This window comes from Vulpes vulpes, chromosome 10, assembly GCF_048418805.1.
Source record: "Vulpes vulpes isolate BD-2025 chromosome 10, VulVul3, whole genome shotgun sequence".
Taxonomy (NCBI): domain Eukaryota; kingdom Metazoa; phylum Chordata; class Mammalia; order Carnivora; family Canidae; genus Vulpes; species Vulpes vulpes.
In genome coordinates, this window is record NC_132789.1 from 55747410 (window position 1) to 55766771 (window position 19362).

At 47.2% G+C, this 19362-nt stretch overlaps 2 protein-coding genes across 2 annotated transcripts; both read left to right on the forward strand.

The window, feature by feature from the left end:
* The first annotated feature begins 10916 nt into the window (after window positions 1-10916).
* On the forward strand, window positions 10917-11787 carry LOC112915022 (ribonuclease 8-like). The gene has a single exon (XM_025992323.2). The coding sequence runs from the start codon at window positions 10917-10919 to the stop codon at window positions 11484-11486; it is 570 nt and encodes a 189-aa protein (XP_025848108.2). The 3' UTR covers window positions 11487-11787.
* Window positions 11788-16343: 4556 nt separating this feature from the next.
* Window positions 16344-17159, forward strand: EDDM3B (epididymal protein 3B). The gene has a single exon (XM_025992287.2). The coding sequence runs from the start codon at window positions 16351-16353 to the stop codon at window positions 16786-16788; it is 438 nt and encodes a 145-aa protein (XP_025848072.1). The 5' UTR covers window positions 16344-16350; the 3' UTR covers window positions 16789-17159.
* The last annotated feature ends 2203 nt before the right edge of the window (window positions 17160-19362 follow it).

Here is a 19362-nt window from a genome sequence, read left to right on the forward strand (position 1 = left end):
TCTGGGAAGCCTGTGCTGTGGTTCTTGTGGGGGCGATAATTTCCCCCCTACCCTCTTTTAATTCTTACGTTCATGCACACACCTTAGTATCCTCATATACTCTGGTCAAAGACTAATGCCCACCAGATCCATGACCATGACACAGAAACCATTGTGTCTGTGTGTGGAGGGGAACGATTCCTCCCAATTCTCACACCCTTTCCTTCTCCCTTTGACTATCTTAAACAAATTGGGGAATGGAGATGTGGGAAGATGCTAGGAAAGTAAGTGTGTGTGTGTGTGTGTGTGTGTAAGGACTAAACTGGAATCATTTGAGTTATAGCAGATACAGAAAGAAATCTTTTTAAAATAGTGATTTGGTATACATATACTTCCTGAAATAAACCCTACAATCGGGCTGATTAACAAATCTATCACCGCACATAGGCAGCCTTTTCTGTGTGTGCTAAGAAACAGGACTTATCCTGTCGGTAAATTTCGAGCTTATAGTACTGTATTGCCACCTGTTTAAAAAAAAAAAATGAAACTGAGTACATTTTTTCAAATTACTTTCGTTATTTATTTATTTATTTATTTTAAAGTTTTTAAAAATTTATTTATGCATAGAGACACACACAGAGAGAGAGAAAGGCAGAGACCCAGGCAGAGGGAGAAGCAGGCTCCATGCAGGGAGCCCGACGTGGGACTCCAGGATCACACTCTGGGCTGCAGGCGGCGCTAAACCGCTGTGCCACCGGCGCTGCCCTGACTTTCTTTTTTTTAAGTTTATTTATTTATTTTTGGTAATCTCTACACCCAACGTGGGGCTCGAACCCACAAACCAGAGATCAAGAGGACCTCAACTAGCCAGGGACACCTTAAGCCCAGTAAATTTTTAAGGTCTTATTGGCTTTATTCAGTGATCCATGGATCAAGCGGCACCCAATCTAGCAGAGAGAAAGGACCTGCAAGGCGCTGTACAAAATGAAAGATGTTAATAGGCAGGAGGAAGCAGGAACAAGGATGTTATACTTGGCAAAAAAGCAGGTCAGTTGTTGCAAGGTCACTTTCCTTCAGGGGATGGCAGGGATCTATCGGCAGATGATCTAACTAGTGCTGAATGAGCCAAAACTGTCATGAAGTCTCAATTTGGTGATGTGGGGCTTAGCATAGCAACTGTATTTTGAGTTTCAACATACCTACAGTCACTATGCTACACGTTGGATCTCAGAATTTATTCAGTGGCACAGCTGAAATTTGGCCAACACCTCTCCGATTCCCCTACCTCCCAAGCCCCTAGTAACCCCCACTGAACTCTGCTTCTATGATTCTGACTACTGTAGATTCCACATATGGTGAGATCAGGCAATATTTGTCTTTCTGTGTCTGGTTTATTTCGCTCAACATAATGTCCACCAGGTCCATCCATGATGTCAAAAATCACAGGATTTCCTTCCTTTTTAAGGCTGAATAACATTCCATTGTATGTTTATGCCATTCACCATCACTAGCTACCGGGGAAATGCAAGTCAAAACTGCAATGAGATATCACCACGCATCTATTATAGGATGACTCTCATTTAAGATAAAAAAACAAAGCAACAGGTGTGAGTGTAAAGTGCCTGACAAGAAGCTTTTGATTGCCAAGGCATCTGTTTCAAAAACATCCATCTCAAATAAACACATTGCCAGCTGTACAACTAGATAAGGAGCCATGCCATCCCGCCCACGAAGTTCCCCTTTCAGCCTTGGATGATCTAGATAGATACCTGACCGTTTGTGTGACCCTGCTTTTCCTTTCCCATGCTTTCATTCCTGCTCTTATGTTTTAAATTCACTGATAAAACATGAAACCTCAAAATCTTAGGCATTCCACCCTAGGCCCTAATAAAGGCAGAGCCCCAAGTCTGTGCCCTCTTTCTCTACACAAGAATTTATGTGGCTTTGGGTGTGCCATGTACCTTCCAGAATATATGAATAATAAGTCTTGTTTTTCCAAAGTTCCCTGATGGTTGTTGCTGAGGTGTATCTTGCAATCATCATACGAGCCACAAGGGCCAGTCCAGTGACAGAATCAGTTCTGGTTTGGAAAATGTCTGTGGGGGGCAATGCACATGCCTTCAGGCATCCCTAGTTGATGGCATCACTATCCAATAGCTGAGACCAACGTTAAACATGAGGATATGCAGAAAAGAGAACCCTGGTACACTACTGATGGGAATGTAAATTAGGGCAGCCATTATGGAAAACCATATGGAGATTCCTCCAAAAATTAAAAATAGAACTACTGGGGTGCCTAGGTGGCTCAGTTGGTTGAGTCTGACTTTGATTTTGGCTCAGCTCATGATCTCAGGGTCAGGAGATCGAGCTGTATGTCAGGCTCCATGCTCAGCAGGGAGTCTGCTTTGGATTCTCTTTCTCTCTCTGTGTGTGTTGCACGTGCACATGTATGCTCTCTCTCTGCTCCTCTCCCCCCATCTCAAAATAAATAAGTCTTTAAAAAAATTGAACCACCTATAATCCAGCCATCCCACTTCTGAGGGTTTATACGAAGGAACTGAAATCAAGATCTCAAAGAGATACCCGCACCCCTATGTTCATTGTTCGCAGTAGCAAGATATGGAAACAACCAAAAAGACCATCAACAGAAAGACATTTTTTTTGTTTTATTTATTTAAGTCACCTCTACACCCCATGTGGGGCTTGAACTCATGACCCCAAGATCAAGAGTCACATACTCTTCCGACTGAGCCTGCCAGGTGCCCCCCAAAATGAAGGAATTGTTAAATTTCAGTTGCAAGTTAGTGAAAATACAGACGTTAACATTATTTCCCTGTGAAAATTAATAAAAGGAAACCTAGTTTAGAAGGGCTGTGGAGGCCAGCAGGGGGCACTTTGATGCCCTACCACTCACACCAACTGCAGATCCAACAGGAAAAGACTACTTGGCAAGTCCTACTGCTCTACTATCCCAGCAGGAAGGTGGGCTTCTCCACCCAGCTCCCCAACAGCCTAGCCTATTGAGCCGGTCACAACCCAGCCAACGGAAAGCTACTATCCTTCCAACTCCCAGGGAACACCAGCGGACTTTCTGTTTATAACAGCTTTCCAAACTTCTTCCTTTCCTCTAGAAAAGAAAGAGTTCCCCTCCTTTGTTCAGGGACTCACCTATAGTTTTGCCATAGTAGCCTGCTTATCCCTGATTACAATTCTCTGCTATTCCCGAATAAGCTCATTTTTGCTGGCAAAATAACTGCTAGTTTTATTTTTTGAGGTTAACACCCCATGCCAGTTCATGGACCCTATAAATTCCATCCATGGAGTCCTTGGAAGCCCATGGAGTCCAGGGTAAGACACCCTAATACGTTATCATCATCTGCCTGAGGACATTTATCACTGTTACGGTTTGAGAAACGATTGTACCAAAACACTGAATAGTGGTTAACAAAGGGAAATCCTAAGGAATTAATAGGAAGAAGTTAAAGTCACGGAAAATGTTTAAATAAAGAATATAATAAACAAATGACTTTAAATTTGTATTTAAAGGATAATATCTCTTTAGGAACTCAAATTAGGAGCCACAACCCGAGCAGCTTCTGTTAGAGAAGTGAGGAGACAGAACTCTAGGAAGCAGACCAAACAAACGGCTCCAGAAACAATGGCTAACTCACTTTTCTGTGCTGCTTTGTACTTGATCTCTGCAGATATAAAGGGATATGTTTCTATAGTTCAGTTTAAGGTACTTCCTAATTAACTGGCTTTATTTCAGAGAAGCCGTAGAGTTTTTTGCTTAGCTCACAGTTGAAGGTATGGATGTATGGCTGGGGGTTCGCAGCAATTTGTCTTCCACATCAAAAGTAGACTATCACACTTATTCCAGAAACACTGGATTAACTAGTTCAAACTGAAATGACTGGGGTAGAACAAGCTTATGATGATATTATGGGCAATTTATATCGACATAACACTTTATTGTTTAAAAACATATTTTCACATGCATTGCTTCCCAGAATTCTCAAAATTACCCACTCAAGTCCCAAGTATAGTAAGATGTGATGCCTCGCAAAACCGTGGATCTCTTTCTGAGCTTGCCCCTCCACACGGGAGCCCCCATAGTTCTCCTCGTCTCCTCCCTCTACTTTCACGGAGTCATTACCTGACTTAGGTCTTCCGTGGATCACATGAACTTGTTAGGAAGGTCTGTATATATATATATAAGTCCATCTTAATTTTTCTCAAAGCCATCTTTCAAGTCCTCCAAACCCAGGTGCCCAGAATTCCTGTCTTTTTATTCTTCTTCTTCACCCCAAAACACTAGAAAGTAGTTGGATTGATGGTGTGTGATCTGAGACAACCTGTAGAAGGCAAAACGGAGTCTCTCATGTCAAGCAGAAGCCTGTGTCAGGGAGGGGCCTGTGTCAAGCCATGACACGGTAGTTAAAGGTACTTCAGCCAGGAGAAATTCCCAGGACCATCGTCACCTGAAAGCCCAGAATTGGTGACAAGCAGAACCAGAGGGGTCTACAGAAGCTCAAGGCCGATTCAATCCCTTTAGAAAGGGGAGGATTTGGGCAGCAAACTGTCAGACTCTTCAGACCTGACCCTTCTATGTCTTACCACTTAAAAAAGCAACTGTCCCCAAAGGCTCTGCCCTGTTGATCTCCAAAGAGAACTGAGATCATCAGAAGCTGTTAAGTGCCCAGAGCTGACCCAGGCCTGACCGAGGCCTTATCTCAACCGTCTGGCCATAGACTCCCTTCGCAAGTTTGGTTCGTTAACTTACTACACTCTTCTGTTATCTGCTTTGTTGTGTGGTTTGTCTTATGTCCTGCTCTGTTTGCTGTGTAAGAAGCCAAGTTTAACCACATGGTGAAATATCATTGCGTTTGGAATCCTCAACCTACCATATTTTTTTTAAAAAGATTTCATTTATTCACCCATGAGAGACAGAGAGAGAGACAGAGACAGAGACACAGGCAGAGGGAGAAGCAGGCTCCATGCAGGGAGCCCAACGTGGGACTTGATCCCGAGACCCCAGGATCACGCCCTCGTCTGAAGGCAGGCATCAAACCGCGGAGCCACCCAGGGGCCTCCCTGAACCTACTTTGTAATTATGATTTAACTTTGCTTTATGGTTGACTAAAGCTGACATTGTGGAAAGACACAACTCGTGTGTGCGCCTTCGCAGTGTGCCCATGACACAACCCCCGGTCAGTTATCAGCCTATGATTCCCTGTTATTTAAGGAATGCTTTACTTGAGCTGGATTTTATGGTGCACCAGATGGGACACCTGGGTGGCTCAGTGGTTGAGCATCTGCCTTTGGCTCAGTGTGTGACCCTGGAGTCCCGGGATCGAGTCCCGCATCAGGCTCCCTGCATGGAGCCTGCTTCTCCCTCTGCCTGCGTCTCTGCCTCTCTCTCTCTCTCTCTCTTTGTGTGTATATGTGGGAGATATCCAGAAAAACTGAGTAAAACTCCCCATAATGGCTCAAGCCACCAACTTGAATACCATCTTCAGCTAAAGATCAATGAAAGACGTTGGAATGGGAGTGAGGAGGCCAATTATGGGAGGTTACCAGGAAAATCAAGCAAACAATGGTGTAGTTTGGGGCACCTGGGTGGCTCAGTTGGTTAAACGTCTGCCTTTGGCTCAGGTCTGGATCAAGCCCTGCATCAAGGTCCTTGCTCAGCGAGGAGTCTGCTTCTCCCTCTGACCTTACCCCTTCTTGTGTTCTTTCTCTCTCTCAAATTTTATGTATTTAAAATAAAATTTAAAAAACAATGATAAGGTTTGTTATGCATATTTAAGTCTATGCCTTCTCCATTGAAAATAGTTTTTCTTGGGGATCCCTGGGTGGCTCAGCGGTTTAGCGCCGGCCTTTGGCCCAGGTCGCGATCCTGGAGACCCGGGATCGAATCCCACATCGGGCTCCCAGTGCATGGAGCCTGCTTCTCCCTCTGCCTGTGTCTCTGCCTCTCTCTCTCTCTCTGTGTGTGACTATCATAAATAAATAAAAAAAATTAAAAAAAGAAAATAGTTTTTCTTTTCTTTTTTTTCATTGATAAGAGTTTCTTGTGGATATTTCTTCAAAGAAAACATACAAATGGCCAACAGACACATGACAAAACCTCAACATCATCTGGCATCAGGGAGCTGCAAATCAAAACCACAATGATGTACCACCTCACAGCAGTCAGAATGGCTAAAATTAACAAGTCAGGTAACAACAAATGTTGGGGAGGATGTGGAGCAAGGGGAGCCCTCTTGCACTGTTGGTGGGAATGCAAGCTGGTGCAGCCACTCTGGAAAATAGTGTGAAGATTCCTCAAGAAGTTAAAAACAGAGCTACCCTATGACCCAGCAATTACATTACTAAGTATTCACCCTAAAGATACAAATGTAGTGACTCTAAAGGGGCACCTGCACCCCAATGTTCATAGCAGCAATGTCCACAATAGCCAAACTATGGAAAGAGCCCAGATGTCCACGGACAGGTGAACGGATAACGAAGATGTGGTCTAGGGACACCCGGGTGGCTCAGCGGTTTAGCGCCGCCTTTGGCCCAGGGTGTGATCCTGGAGTCCCAGGATCGAGTCCCGCATCGAGCTCCCTGCAGGGAGCCTGCTTCTCCCTCTGCCTGTCTCTACCTCTCTCTGTGTCTCTCATGGATGAATAAATAAAATCTTTTTTTCTAATTTTTTTTTAAAATTTATTTATGATAGTCAGAGAGAGAGAGAGGCAGAGACACAGGTGGAGGAAGAAGCGGGCTCCATGCACCGGGAGCCCGATGTGGGATTCGATCCCGGGTCTCCAGGATCGCGCCCTGGGCCAAAGGCAGGCGCCAAACCGCTGCGCCACCCAGGGATCCCTGAATAAATAAAATCTTAAAAAAAAAAAAAAAAGACGCGGTCTCTATATACAATGGAATATTACTCAGCCATCAGAAAGGATGAAATCTTACCATTTACATCGATGTGGATGGAACTGGAGGGTGTTATGTTGAGCAAAATAAGTCAATCAGATAAAGGCAGTTAACACCCGGTTTCACTCATATGTAAAATGTAAGAAACAGCACAGAAGATTATAGGAGAAGGGAGGGAAAATGGAATGGGAAGAAATCAGAGAGGGAGACAAACCATGAGAGACTCATGGGAAACAAATGAGGGTTGCTGGAGGGGAGGTGTTTGGGGGGATGGGGTAACGGGGTCCCTGGCATTAAGGAGAGCACGTGATGGGATGAGCACTGGGTGTGATACACAACTAATGAATTACTGAACACTACATCTGAAACCAATGATGTACTACATGTTGGCTAATTGAATGTAAATTTTTAAAAAGAATTTCTTGTGATTTATAGTCATCTCTCTGTTTCTGCGTTAAAGAGGGAGATGCACTTACAACAAATGAACTTTTTGTAAAAATAGCTTTCCCTCTGAAGGTTCTGGAAACCTTGCCTCCAAATTCCTTAGAGATTTATGCATTCCTAACCTCCTGCCAACTTGGAAGTATATAATGGGCCACTCCTCAAGGCCCCAGTATATAAGGATGAAAAAGCTGGTGTCCATGCACCAAGGGGATCAAGTTTTCTAGAACAGTTGCTTCTAACCTGAGGACTTCGAGAAATTCATGAACCCATGAACCCACTGAAAGTGTTTGAATGTATCTTGTTCTGTTTCCATGTTTAGACAACAGGTCAATAGCTTTTCTCAAATTTTCATGCACTTTTATGGCCTTTGGTCTAGGGGCTGAAATACAAACACCACAGATATGCACGTAACTACCAAAAATACCATTAAAACTAGTCAGAACTTACCTACCAGCTAGGCCTGGTGATCTCAGAGTAATTTGTCTTCCAGTAGAGGTCGACTGGCAAAATTTCAGATGTTAGTGGCCCCATGGGATAGCCCATCACAGGAGTCCGCATTATCCAGAACATAGATCTTAATCAAAGACAGATCTTTTCATAATATTTTAACAATAAAAATCATACTAATTCTATAAATATTCTTATGCATAGTTGCAAACCACTGCCACACTCTAGTTCATATCCATACTCCTGATGGCGAGTGGGTGAGAGGGGCCTGAGGAGGGAAGGCTGGCTCCACTATCTACACTCTTGGTTCTGGGCTGAGACATTTCCTATCCCATCTGCTATTGTGAACTTGCTGCATTTTAAGATCCTGAGAAGGTTTTGTTTTGTTTTTTTTTTAAAGATTTATTTATTTACCTATGATAGACATAGAGAGAGAGAGAGAGAGAGAAGCAGAGACACAGGCAGAGGGAGAAGCAGGCTCCATGCAGGAGCCCGATGTGGGACCTGATCCCAGGTCTCCAGGATCACGCCCTTGGCTGAAGGTGACACTAAACTGCTGAGCCACCCGGGCTGCCCGAGGAGACACTGGTTTTTAATCAAAGAGAGCGTTTTTTTTTTTTTTGTTTGTTTGTTTTTTTTAAAGATTTTTATCTATTTATTCATGAGAGACAGAGAGAGAGGCAGAGACACAGGCAGGCTCCATGCAGGGAGCCTGATGTGGGACTCGATCCCGGGACTCCAGGATCAAGCCCTGGGCTGAAGGCAGGCGCTAAACCACTGAGCCACCCAGGGATCCCCAAAGAGAGCGTTTTTATCTGACAGGCGGCCCAACAGGCAGGCAAGGCATCATTCCCAAAGTGGCTTTGCCCTGTTGAGACTGGGAGCAGCTTTGGTGTGTTTTGGGAAGGAGGTGAACACAAGAGAGGAGGCTGAGGGCTTCCTTGAACCATGATGGGGGGTGTGCAGTCCACGGGCGTGAGGTGGCCCTAGGGACTTGATGCATTAGGGAGGCATTTTTAAGGAAATACAGAAGAATTTCCAGAAGAAAGCACGGTTCATAACCACTACTGTTGGGAAAACGTAACCCTCTCAGGGTCTGGCTAAGTAAAGTGGGGACAACCATTCGTGACGTCACCAGGCTCCCCTGTATGATGCGCTCCAAGATTTCTACGGTTTGAGATATCCTTAGAGGATATTAGTAAATGAAAATCTAGATTATAAAACACTATACGTGGATTTTAAATGGCTCCCATATCTGAGTGAAACCATATGAAAATAGTCCTCCTGGGGATCCCTGGGTGGCTCAGCGGTTTAGCGCCTGCCTTTGGCCTGGGCGTGGTCCCGGGATAGAGTCCCATATCAGGCTCCCGGCATGAAGCCTGCTTCTCCCTCCTCCCGTGTCTCTGCCTCTCTCTCTCTCTCTGTCTATCATAAATAAATAAATAAATCTTAAAAAAAAAAAAAAAAAAAGAAAATAGTCCTCCCCCCGCTGACTTATGTTCCCTTCACACGATCCCCTCCGGTTCCACCCAAGCCTTTGCAGGTGATGCTGGCGTGAGGCTGCGGCCTAGTCCCCAGAGTCCACAGATGGCACCTTCTCTCTCTGTGCCCAGGTCCAGAGGCGTCGGCGCTCCCCGCTCAGCTGTCCCAGGGCCCTGCTGCCACGAAGTTGGAGAGCAGTGTCCTGTCACAGCCCTGGGTCATGTCCTTGCAGGGACACCCAGGAGTGCGATCACCCGGCCGGGGAGCTCTGTCCCTGTGCCCAGCACTCCTCACTGTGGCCCAGCTCAGTCCTGACCCTGCGATGTGCCTGTTTGTGTGACGGACCCTGTCGCTCGGTCATGAGCTCCTGAGGCTGGGGGACCCTGAGCGGGGGTAAGGGGGGAACCCGTGCCGGGGGCCCCCACCGCACCCCAGGTCCAGGGCCGTGGCCACCGTGGCATCAAGGTCCCACGGCGGGTCTGGTGCTGGAGCCTAAGGTCAAGGCCGCGGCCCTGAAGCTGCAGAAGGGGAAGGAAGGCCTGGCCCCCCCAGGAAGTGCGTGGGTCCCCGGGGTACTTAGGCCTCCCCGGGGTGGGGTGCAGGCTCGACCTCGGAGTCTGGGGCTGCGTGCGGCCTGAGTGACAGCCAGAGCCTCGCAGGACACCTGGTAGGAGGGCGGCTGCGGCCCGGGCGGGAGGGGACACGGGGTCCAGGGCGGACAGCGGGAGGACAGGGCCTCGGGAGGGAGGTCGGGTCCAGGGTCAGTCCCTCGGGGACAGGACGGGGAGGGGACCGGGGTCTGCGGGGGGCACAGTCCTCCTACCTCCTGTTCCTCCTCACGCGGGCCTCAGGCCCTCCGGACCCGTACACTCAAGGCAGTGGGCAGGTGAGGTAACGACCACCAGCCGGTGACCTCCGGTGACCCCCGGGGAGCCCCGGGAGAGCACCTACCTCTGCGGGAGCCTGAGCCCGGGCCTGGGGGAGCCCCACGGTGGGACCCCGGTCGGAGGTGAGTGCGCCTCTCAGCCCCCCTCGGCCTGGACCCCTCAGGTGTTCTCTGACCCACCGTCTCGCTCGCTCTAAAACCAAGAATAAAAGCTCGGTGTCCACAGACAGATGATGGATAGAGAAGCTGTGGTCTCTGTATACAGTGGGATGTTGCTCAGCCATTAGAAACAACAAATACCCACCATTTGCTTCGACGTGGATGGACCTGGAGGGTATTCTGCTGAGTGAACTAAGTCAATCGGAGAAGGACAAACATATGGTCTCATTCATTTGGGGAATATAAAAAATAGTGACAGGGAATAAAGGGGAAAGGAGAGAAAATGAGTGGGAAATATCAGAAAGGGAGACAGACCATAGGAGATTCCTAACTCTGGGAAATGAACTAGGGGTGGGGGAAGGGGAGGTGGCCAGGGGGACGGGGTGGCTGGGTGACGGGCACTGAGGCGGGCACTTGATGGGATGAGCACTGGGTGTTATGCTATATGTTGGCAAATTGAACCCCAATAAAAAATAAATTTACCAAAATAAAGCAACAAAAATAAAGAAAACAAGACTAAAAGCATAATAAAGAATGAAATAAAATAAAGATCAAGAAAGGACCAAGGAAACCTTAAAGGCACAATAAGCACCTAATGGCCGGGAAGGATCATTTTGTTCCTATAGCTCTGACCACTGTGATTCCCTCATTTTCCTTCCTCCTCCTGCCCAGAGGGATGATGCTGCGTCTCCCGGGGCCGTGGCCGCTGCTCCTGCTGCTGCTGCTGGGATCATGGGGGCTGATGCCTCCAGCTGCTGCTCAGCCTTCAGGTGTCACCGCCGTTCAGTGGTTTCAGATCCAGCACGTCAGACAGGATCGGGTGCGATGCAGCACTGAAATGCCTCAGATCAATTATCGCCCTAACACATGTAAGGGGGAAAACACCTTTCTGCAAGAGGACTTCAAAAACGTGGTTGCTACCTGTCGACAGCCCAACAGGACCTGTAAGAATGGCCTGGGAAACTGCCACCAGAGTGCAGGGCGGGTGAACATGACCTACTGCCTTCTCACTGGGCGCCGGCCCCAGTGCACCTACCGTACTACGTACCAGAACCAGTTCTACATTGTTGCCTGTAACAACTTGCAGCCAGGCTACCCTGCCGATCTTCTGCTTCCAGTCCACTTAGACGACACCGTCCCGCTGGGTCCTACACACTTCGGTTAAGACCAAGGTGGCCATCGCGGTCCCTCCCCCTGGGCCAGGCTCTCTCTTGATGTCTCTGCTTTCTCTTTCCTTTGTTGATTCCCATGGTTCCCATAGAAGAAATAAGTAAAGGGCCAAGATGTGAGACGAGAGTAAGGGACAGCAGACACTGGATGCTTTTCAGATTGGGAGCTCTGTGTGATTGGAAGGAAGGCAATAGGGCAGAGGGCCAAGAACGGCCCAGGCCCCATGGTTTTCCTCTTGCACCTTTGGCCAAGCTTCCTTGCACCTGTTCACAGCAATAAAATCACTTTCTCCCGCATTCTAAGGACTGTGAGTATGTGTGTTCGGGGTCCCTTTCCCGTGACTGCCAGCTTGGAGCCACCTAGGTTGCCTTTGCCAACATCCTCAGGAGAACCATTTGGGCCTCAGTTCACCTTTGTTACTCAGGGACCCAGGGCCTCTGCCACTTGTCTCAGCCTGTGTCCCTGGGGCTCTGGAGCAAGACAGTTCTCCATCCCTCCCACTCTGCCCAGGGCTTTGACATATTTCCCTTGAACCTATGGCCTATGTTTACGGGAAGGTACCACAGGCACCTCCGTGGTACTTTCACACACAGGCTCTAATGCTGACAATGACACATCTTACATCCTTAGTATTGGCTTCCATATGTGATCAACTAATGTTTTAAATATAAATAAATAGGGGATACCTGGGGGGTCAGGGGTGTAGCGCCTGCCTTTGGCCCAGGGCGCAATCCTGGAGTCCTGGGATCGACTGCCGTGTCGGGCTCCCAGCATGGAGCCTCGTTCTCCCTTTGCCTTTATCTCTGCTTCTCTCTGTCTCTATGTCTATCAAGAACAAATAAGTAAAATTTTAAATATATATATATAAATAAATAGGAATAGGGTTAAAAATGCACTGTAGCTCTAGAGTCATTTCTCCCATGATCTATTGGATTGCATGACGAGAAAGCATAGATGAAGAAAAGAGAAAGCATTGGGATCTAAGAACATTTTGGCCTTACCCAAATTCTGAAATATTACAGAGGTTATGGTGTTTGGGGACCAGGGAGTGAGTTTAGATATTGAAGGACTGGGGTGGAAAATTAGGCTGGGGGCACCTGGGTGGCTCAGTCAGTGAAGCATCTGCCTTAAACTCAGGTCATGATCTCATGGTCCTGGGATCGAACCTCTCCTCGCTCCCTGATCATGGGGCGTCTGCTCCTTCTTCTGCTCCTGTCTCCTGCTCTCTGTCTCTCAAATAAATAAATATTAAAGAAAAAAAAAAGAATTTGATTGGGGTTAAGCATTTAGGTCCTAGGCACAGGAGAGGAAAAGTAATTTTTACGGTACCATTCTAGGTTCTTGGCTAAGAGGCACTCCCCGCATCATAAAAAGGCAGTTAATAGAACAAAAACTCTTTTAATATGTCATAAATCCAGGAGCCCTACAGAACTCTGAGGCTAAGTAGCAGCTAGCCAACTGAGGCTTATGGACCATGCTGAGCGAAGGAAAGGTTAGGGGTCTAGGGCTTTAAAAGGGGAAGACAATTCAGAAGCAGGTGAGAAGAGAAAAGGATTGGCAAACAAAATTTGCCTTCCCAGGCACAGGAGTCTCTCAGATGAAAAGTGATCCATTGGGACACCCGGGTGGCTCAGCGGTTGAGCGTCTACCTTTGTTTGGCTCAGGGCATGATCCCTGGGGTCCTGGGACTGAGTGCTGCATGGGGCTCCCCGCATGGAGCCTGCTTCTCCCGCTGCCTGTGTCTCTGCCTCTCTCTCTGTGTCTCTCAGGAAAAAAATGAATAAAAACCTTAAAAGAAATGACCCCGTAAGAGCTCACTTCCCTGTACAGGGCCCCTTTCTATGCACGTTTCCCTCCCACAGGGTCAGCCTTACTCTGCTTTCAGAACCTCTTCTGCTCTGCACTGTCTCCACATGAAGGGCATGAGTGGACCCTTCGGCCTGAGGGCATGGGCTGGGGGGCTGTCCCCTGCTAGCCACAGAGTGTGTGCAGCCCTAGTTTTACTTTTGTATTTCATCCATAACATATTCCTAAGTGGCATCAACCTCTCAATTGTGCTTCTCTTCAATTTGTTTTGGCTGTTCTACGGGCTTTTGGCTCTTGCCCCTCGGGATGAAGATTCCACGTTTCATAACTCAAGGGTTGTTTTTTTTTGTTGTTGTTGTTTTTTTGTTTTTTTTTTAGCTTCCCCGAAGTTCCTGAGGAGGGGTTTTTCTTCTTCCCCGCTCTGAAGTTCCTGTAGAACATAGCCTAGACATGCAAGAAATTTTCTCCACAAGTGTTTTTTTTGTTGTTGTTGTTGTTGTTGTTTTTTTCCACAAGTGTTTATGGAAGCCAGTCTAGGAGATGGATCTAGGCTTGTCTCCTGGGAACTCCAGGGTTACCCCTGCCCAGGGCCTTATCACTCTTCTGTGCCCAGAAGTGAGTCTTTGATATTGGACACCTGTGCTCCAGGCTATGCTCAGAGTGAACCCAAGCGCTCTGGATGAGAAGACACGGGAGCAGGCTCACAGGCAAGGCTGGCCCCCGCCCCCGCCACACTCCTCATCAGTCCCAGTGCCCACCTCTCACGACTGCCCCTTTCTTCACTGCTGCACACTTCCTGGCTCTCTACTCTTCAGATCCACGTAGTGATTTCCTTGCCCAGTGACACGTAAGTGCTGGATCTGAACAGGGGGAGTCAGAGTTGGGGTTGGTGTCGAGGTGGACATGGAAGGGGCCTCAGTGAACCTGCAGGCTGTAGAGTTCAGATTGGAAAGTGACCCAATTTCTAAGAAGCAAAGACCTGAAGTCAACTCAGGATTAATCCCACTGGTGGGATCTGTCCCCTCACCCTCTTCGCCCCTACGCCCACTGCCTCCCCAGTCTTCCCAAGGATGATACATTGAGGCAGCTTGAATCCTGGTCTTCTATCCTGGTGAGGCCCTGTAGACAAGGTGGAGCGAGCCACCAACGTGAGTGCGCCGACTTGACATCTATGCCTCATACAGCCCTTGACACGCTGGAGGAGGACAAAAATTTCCTTCTTTCTTTCAAGGTTCTTCCAGCTAGTTTCAGAATTGGGTTGACAGGGATGTCTGGATGGCTCAGGTGGCTCAGCACCTGCTTTAAGCTCAGGTCGTGATCCAGGGTCCTGGTTTGAAGCATGCATTGGGCTTTTTCCTCAGTGAGGACTCAGCTTCTCCCTCTCCCTCTGCCCCTCCCCCGACACATGGTCTCTCTCTCTCTCTCTCTCTTTCTCTCAAATAAAGAAATGAAATATTTTTAAAATTAAATTAATCAAAGAATTAAGTTCACACAAGACAGATTTAACAGGAGGAAAAAACCCAAGTTTTCTTATATGCTCATAAAGCCCCAATAGTGACAGTGTGATCCCAAAGAGATGACAGAGACAGACAGTTTTTAGACATTTTAAACAATGAGAAGTTACATTTGCTAGGAATTGACAGGACAGTGAAAACAAATGTTTGAGAATTTTAATCAGTGAGGAATCCGAAGCAGATCTGAGCTGAGCTAGTAGGTTAGTAAAAAGAAAGAAAGTTTGTTTACACAGCCTTCCTGGCTTTAGAATCCCTGTGTCTGGTGGGTGCCTGGCTTGCTCAGTTAGTGCAGCATGCTTCTCTTGATCTCAGGGTTGTGAGTTCAAGCCCCACTTTGGGCAAAAAGCTTACTTAAAAAGTAATGTAAGAAACTTAGTAGTATTCCTGTCTCTGGTGATAAGAATGTCTTTTATTTCTTAGGACAGGAAGGGTCCCTTTCATATGAGAGGTCATTTTCTACTTTTACGGGGACAGAAGAGGGTCTGAGGGTCCTCGCACTGGCTGTTTTCCTAGTAGCTTCAGGTCCAATAATCAAATGCACTGTGACACCTTGTGGGGGAGCCAGCCCTGGGTCCCAGCAGCAGTCTCAGAAGTGCTCTCACGAACTCATCTCATTAGACTCAAACAGGTCTGCGAGGCAGCTATTACGAGGCCCATCGGAGGACTCGGCGCTCAGAGAGCTGAGATCCCGATTAGAGATGCCCTAGGACCCGCTGTACTCCTCATGGTCAATGAGGACAGAGAGCGGGCTCATAGGGGAGACCTTCCCACACAAGCCTATGCCCTGACTGTGACCAGGGGAGTTCCCATGAGGGCAATTTCAGGCTTGGCATTTAATTGATTAGAACAAGATTTCAAATTTCCTATACGATCCCATTCTTAACGACCAATCCAGATGATTTACAATCATGACCCTGAGGGAAATGGCCTCTGAGAAGGATGTGCACAGTCAGAAGTGACAGCGGGCTTCACACAAGCTTTGGGGAAGTTGATAAGGAGTCAGAATTTGATAAGCACCGTCTTGCAGATCAGTTTAACTGTAGCCTGGGATTTCAGTGACCCGAAGCCTTCTTGCTCGGGAATTATCACCCAAGTGTTCACCCATCTTCCGCATTCCCTTAAGAGGTGACAATGCTTTCCCCTTCACAGCTCTGAAGCTTGAAAATACCAATTTCCCTTAGAGCCATGCTCCTAGAGGGTTTATCTGGGCTATAGAGCAGAGTTCACAAGAGGGTGACTGGCTCCTCGGTTTGGGGGAAGAGCAGGCGGACGGGAGACGTGTGAACTTCTCGTGACAACCTCCACCAATTGTTGACCGTCTTGTGTTTGTCTCACTCAGGCTCTAGCGTATTTTCAGCTTTTGTACAGTTTCTCACACAATGAGGTTTATGGTCTCAAGCCTGGGAAGAAAACGGTGACACTGGGCCCCATGTTGGCAGGCAAAGCGATTCTCAGGTGCGAGCCAGCTCTCAGGGCAGGGTGAAGATCATGCTCTCTTGTCTCCTCCCCGTGAGCGTGCAGGTGGCTCTGGCAGCGGAGATGGCATCCTGTCTACCGATGCTCGGCCCTCTCTTGGCCCTGCTGTTTGTGCTCTGCGGGCTGCTGGTCCACGGCCAGAACCTGTCCTGGAGGGTGTTCATGGAGCAGCACTACCTGAGCACAAGCTGGAAGTTCAGCGACTACAAATGCAACGATCTCATGAGGGAAAGGGAAGCTCCAGAGGACAGGAACGATCACATCTTCATCTATACCTTGTGGCACAAAATCGAGCATATTTGCCTCAGGAAGTGGAGAGATCCTTATAGAAATGTATATATATGGGCCCAGCATCCCTTCCTAATACTCCGGTGCTACCAGGAGAAGAACAGAAAGGGCTACAGAGAGCACAGCAGCTACAGCTACGTGGAATTCCACTGTGGCGGGAACGGGTATGTTGATGGCATAGAGGACATCCGGGTGGTACACATCAAAAAATAGGAAAAGAGCAAGTCCTCCCACACCCCCAGGGTGGAGGAGCGTGACCAGTGCTTCCCAAGTGGTGGCCCCTGCCTGCCTATGTCAACAGCCCTCGTGCCCCATTCCCTTACGTTGATGTGCCAATGTCTTCCAACTACCGAGTTGCGCACCACGTGGTGTCTTCCCGTCAGAACCGCCTGCATGGTTTCTCTGCCTCCAATACCCCCTGCCCTCGTTTACCTGATCTGCTCTTACCTTTTGTTAAGATTAAGCTCCTAGGGCAGCCCCTGTGGCACAGTGGTTTGGCACCGCCTGCAGCCTGGGTGTGATCCTGGAGACCCGGGGTTGAGTCCCACGTCAGGCTCCCTGCATGGAGCCTGCTTCTCCCTCTGCCTGTGTCTCTGCCTCTCTCTCTGTGTGTGTCTCTATGAATAAATAAATAAAATCTTAAAAAAAAAACAAAACTTACACATTAAAAAAAAAAAAAAAGATTAAGCTCACCTGGCTTCTCTCTTTACTGAACCGAGGAGTTTCCTGAGAGTGACTCTCCCCACTCCACCCAAACGGAAAGGTCTTCCCTTCCCTCCATGAATTCGATCATTCCAAGGTGTAGGACATTGATCTACGTTAGGTGTGTGTGATTAGTGTCAGTGTTACAGGCTGCATGATATCGATTATACTTGCATATGACTTGCACTGAATGTGTTATGGTTATGCACTCAGTCGTTAAATGTGTTTCTAAGAAAATGCAGGGATTTTAGGCAGGTTAAGGCGTTATGTTCCTGGGAATAATAAATTACGTGGGTGATCATAGCAGGAATGAGCTTATCTGATAATAATCATTTTCACTAGGCAGAGACATAGAGTGGGATAAAGGACTTTAGAACATAAACTTCTTGAGGGTCGCCGGCAGGCAGGTGGGGGGCAAGATGGGGTAACTGGGTGATGGGCATTAAGGAGGCCCCACGATGCAATGAGCACAGGCTCTTATGGGAGACTGATGATTCACCGACCTCTACATCTGAAACTAGTAACACTTTATACGTTGTTTAATTGCATTTAAATTAAGAAAATAAAAACTGTAAGCTTCTTCAAGAACGGATCTTATAATTTACATTTTGTGGGTAAAAAACAGGAAGTAAATCTTAGAAGGAAATGTTGAGGACACAAGTAAGTAACTGCTGAGAATTCTGTTTGCTAAATGGGCAAGAGAGATGCAGAGAAAGATAAATCTTCACTTCAGATAATTACGCCTCAAGCAGGTACGGGGAGGAGAAATACTAAATATTAGAGTCCCTCGTGTCTTCAGCCTCCTGCATGATTGAATGACTCCCGTGTTGAAACAAGTAGAGAAAAGACCCAGGTAACAGCATTTCCAGCGAGGTGGCCGTGTTCCTCGTCCTGAATGTCTGGCCTCAATGAGTAGCCAAGGAATCCAGGTTGGCCATCACGTTCCAAGAGCAGCTCTTCAGCTTTGCAATTTTGAACCGCGCCTGGACTTGAGCAGAGACCGGGAGGTGATGGCTTATACTAGCCAAACTCACAAGAGATCAGTGTCAATCCAGTTGTTCCCTATTGATGCTCAGTTTATGGATGAGGAATACTGACTGTTTATCTCAGCTGAGAAAAGCTGCTTCCAAATGCAGTGGCATGGGGCACCTGGGTGGCTCAGTGGGTGACGTGCCTGACTCTAAATTTCAGCTCGCGTTATAATGTCACGGTCATGAGATCCAGCCCCACAGCCAACTCTGTGCCGAGCCTGGAACCTGTTTGGGATTCTTTCTCTCCCTCTCCCTCTTCCCACTACCCTTCCCCTTGCTCACACAGGCTCTTGCTCTCGCTGTATCTCTCTCTCAACATGAAAAGAAAAACAGACAAACAAGGTGAAAACCAAATATAATGGCCTATTTTGTGGTGGCATATTCTGGTTTCCTAGAGTCATATTTCAAAGTAGTCTATTCCGGACTCTCACAGTAAGTTTTCACAAATACCTTATTTTAAAACTCTAAAAATTTTTTAAAATAAATAAAAAGTAAAATAACCAGCATGCTAGACTACAACAATGAAGGGAGAAAAACTCCACAGTCCCTACTAACCTTGTGGTCACACTGTCTAGTGTGATCCCATCTACACAAAAATACAAATATGAAATATAGGAAAGGTATAATACATAACAATATACTGGCAGTGGTGAACTTTACGTAGAGTGGATTTTAAATGACATATAATTTGAAAGTTGCAGATGTTCTTTTTTCTTCTTTTTTCTTTTTGACTATATGCATGATGTAATTTTAAAACAGATATTATCATCTGTTCCCCATCAGACTCTTATCATCAAAGTGCACACAAGGGGTAGACAGAAAAGGGCAAAGTCTGTGATTAGTCTCCCACGAGGCTGAAGAGGTGCATAAAACAGAACTAAGCAGAGACCAGGACAGAGTGTGAAGGGATGCTCATAGTGTCCCTGATATGAGTATCATGGTCCTCATGCTTTCCCAAGGGTCCAGGAGCCAGGTGTCCGGGCTCCTCATCAAAACTCAAACTTAAAAGCAAAAGTACAATAGAGCAATTTCAGGACCCGGTTGTCTTGACTCA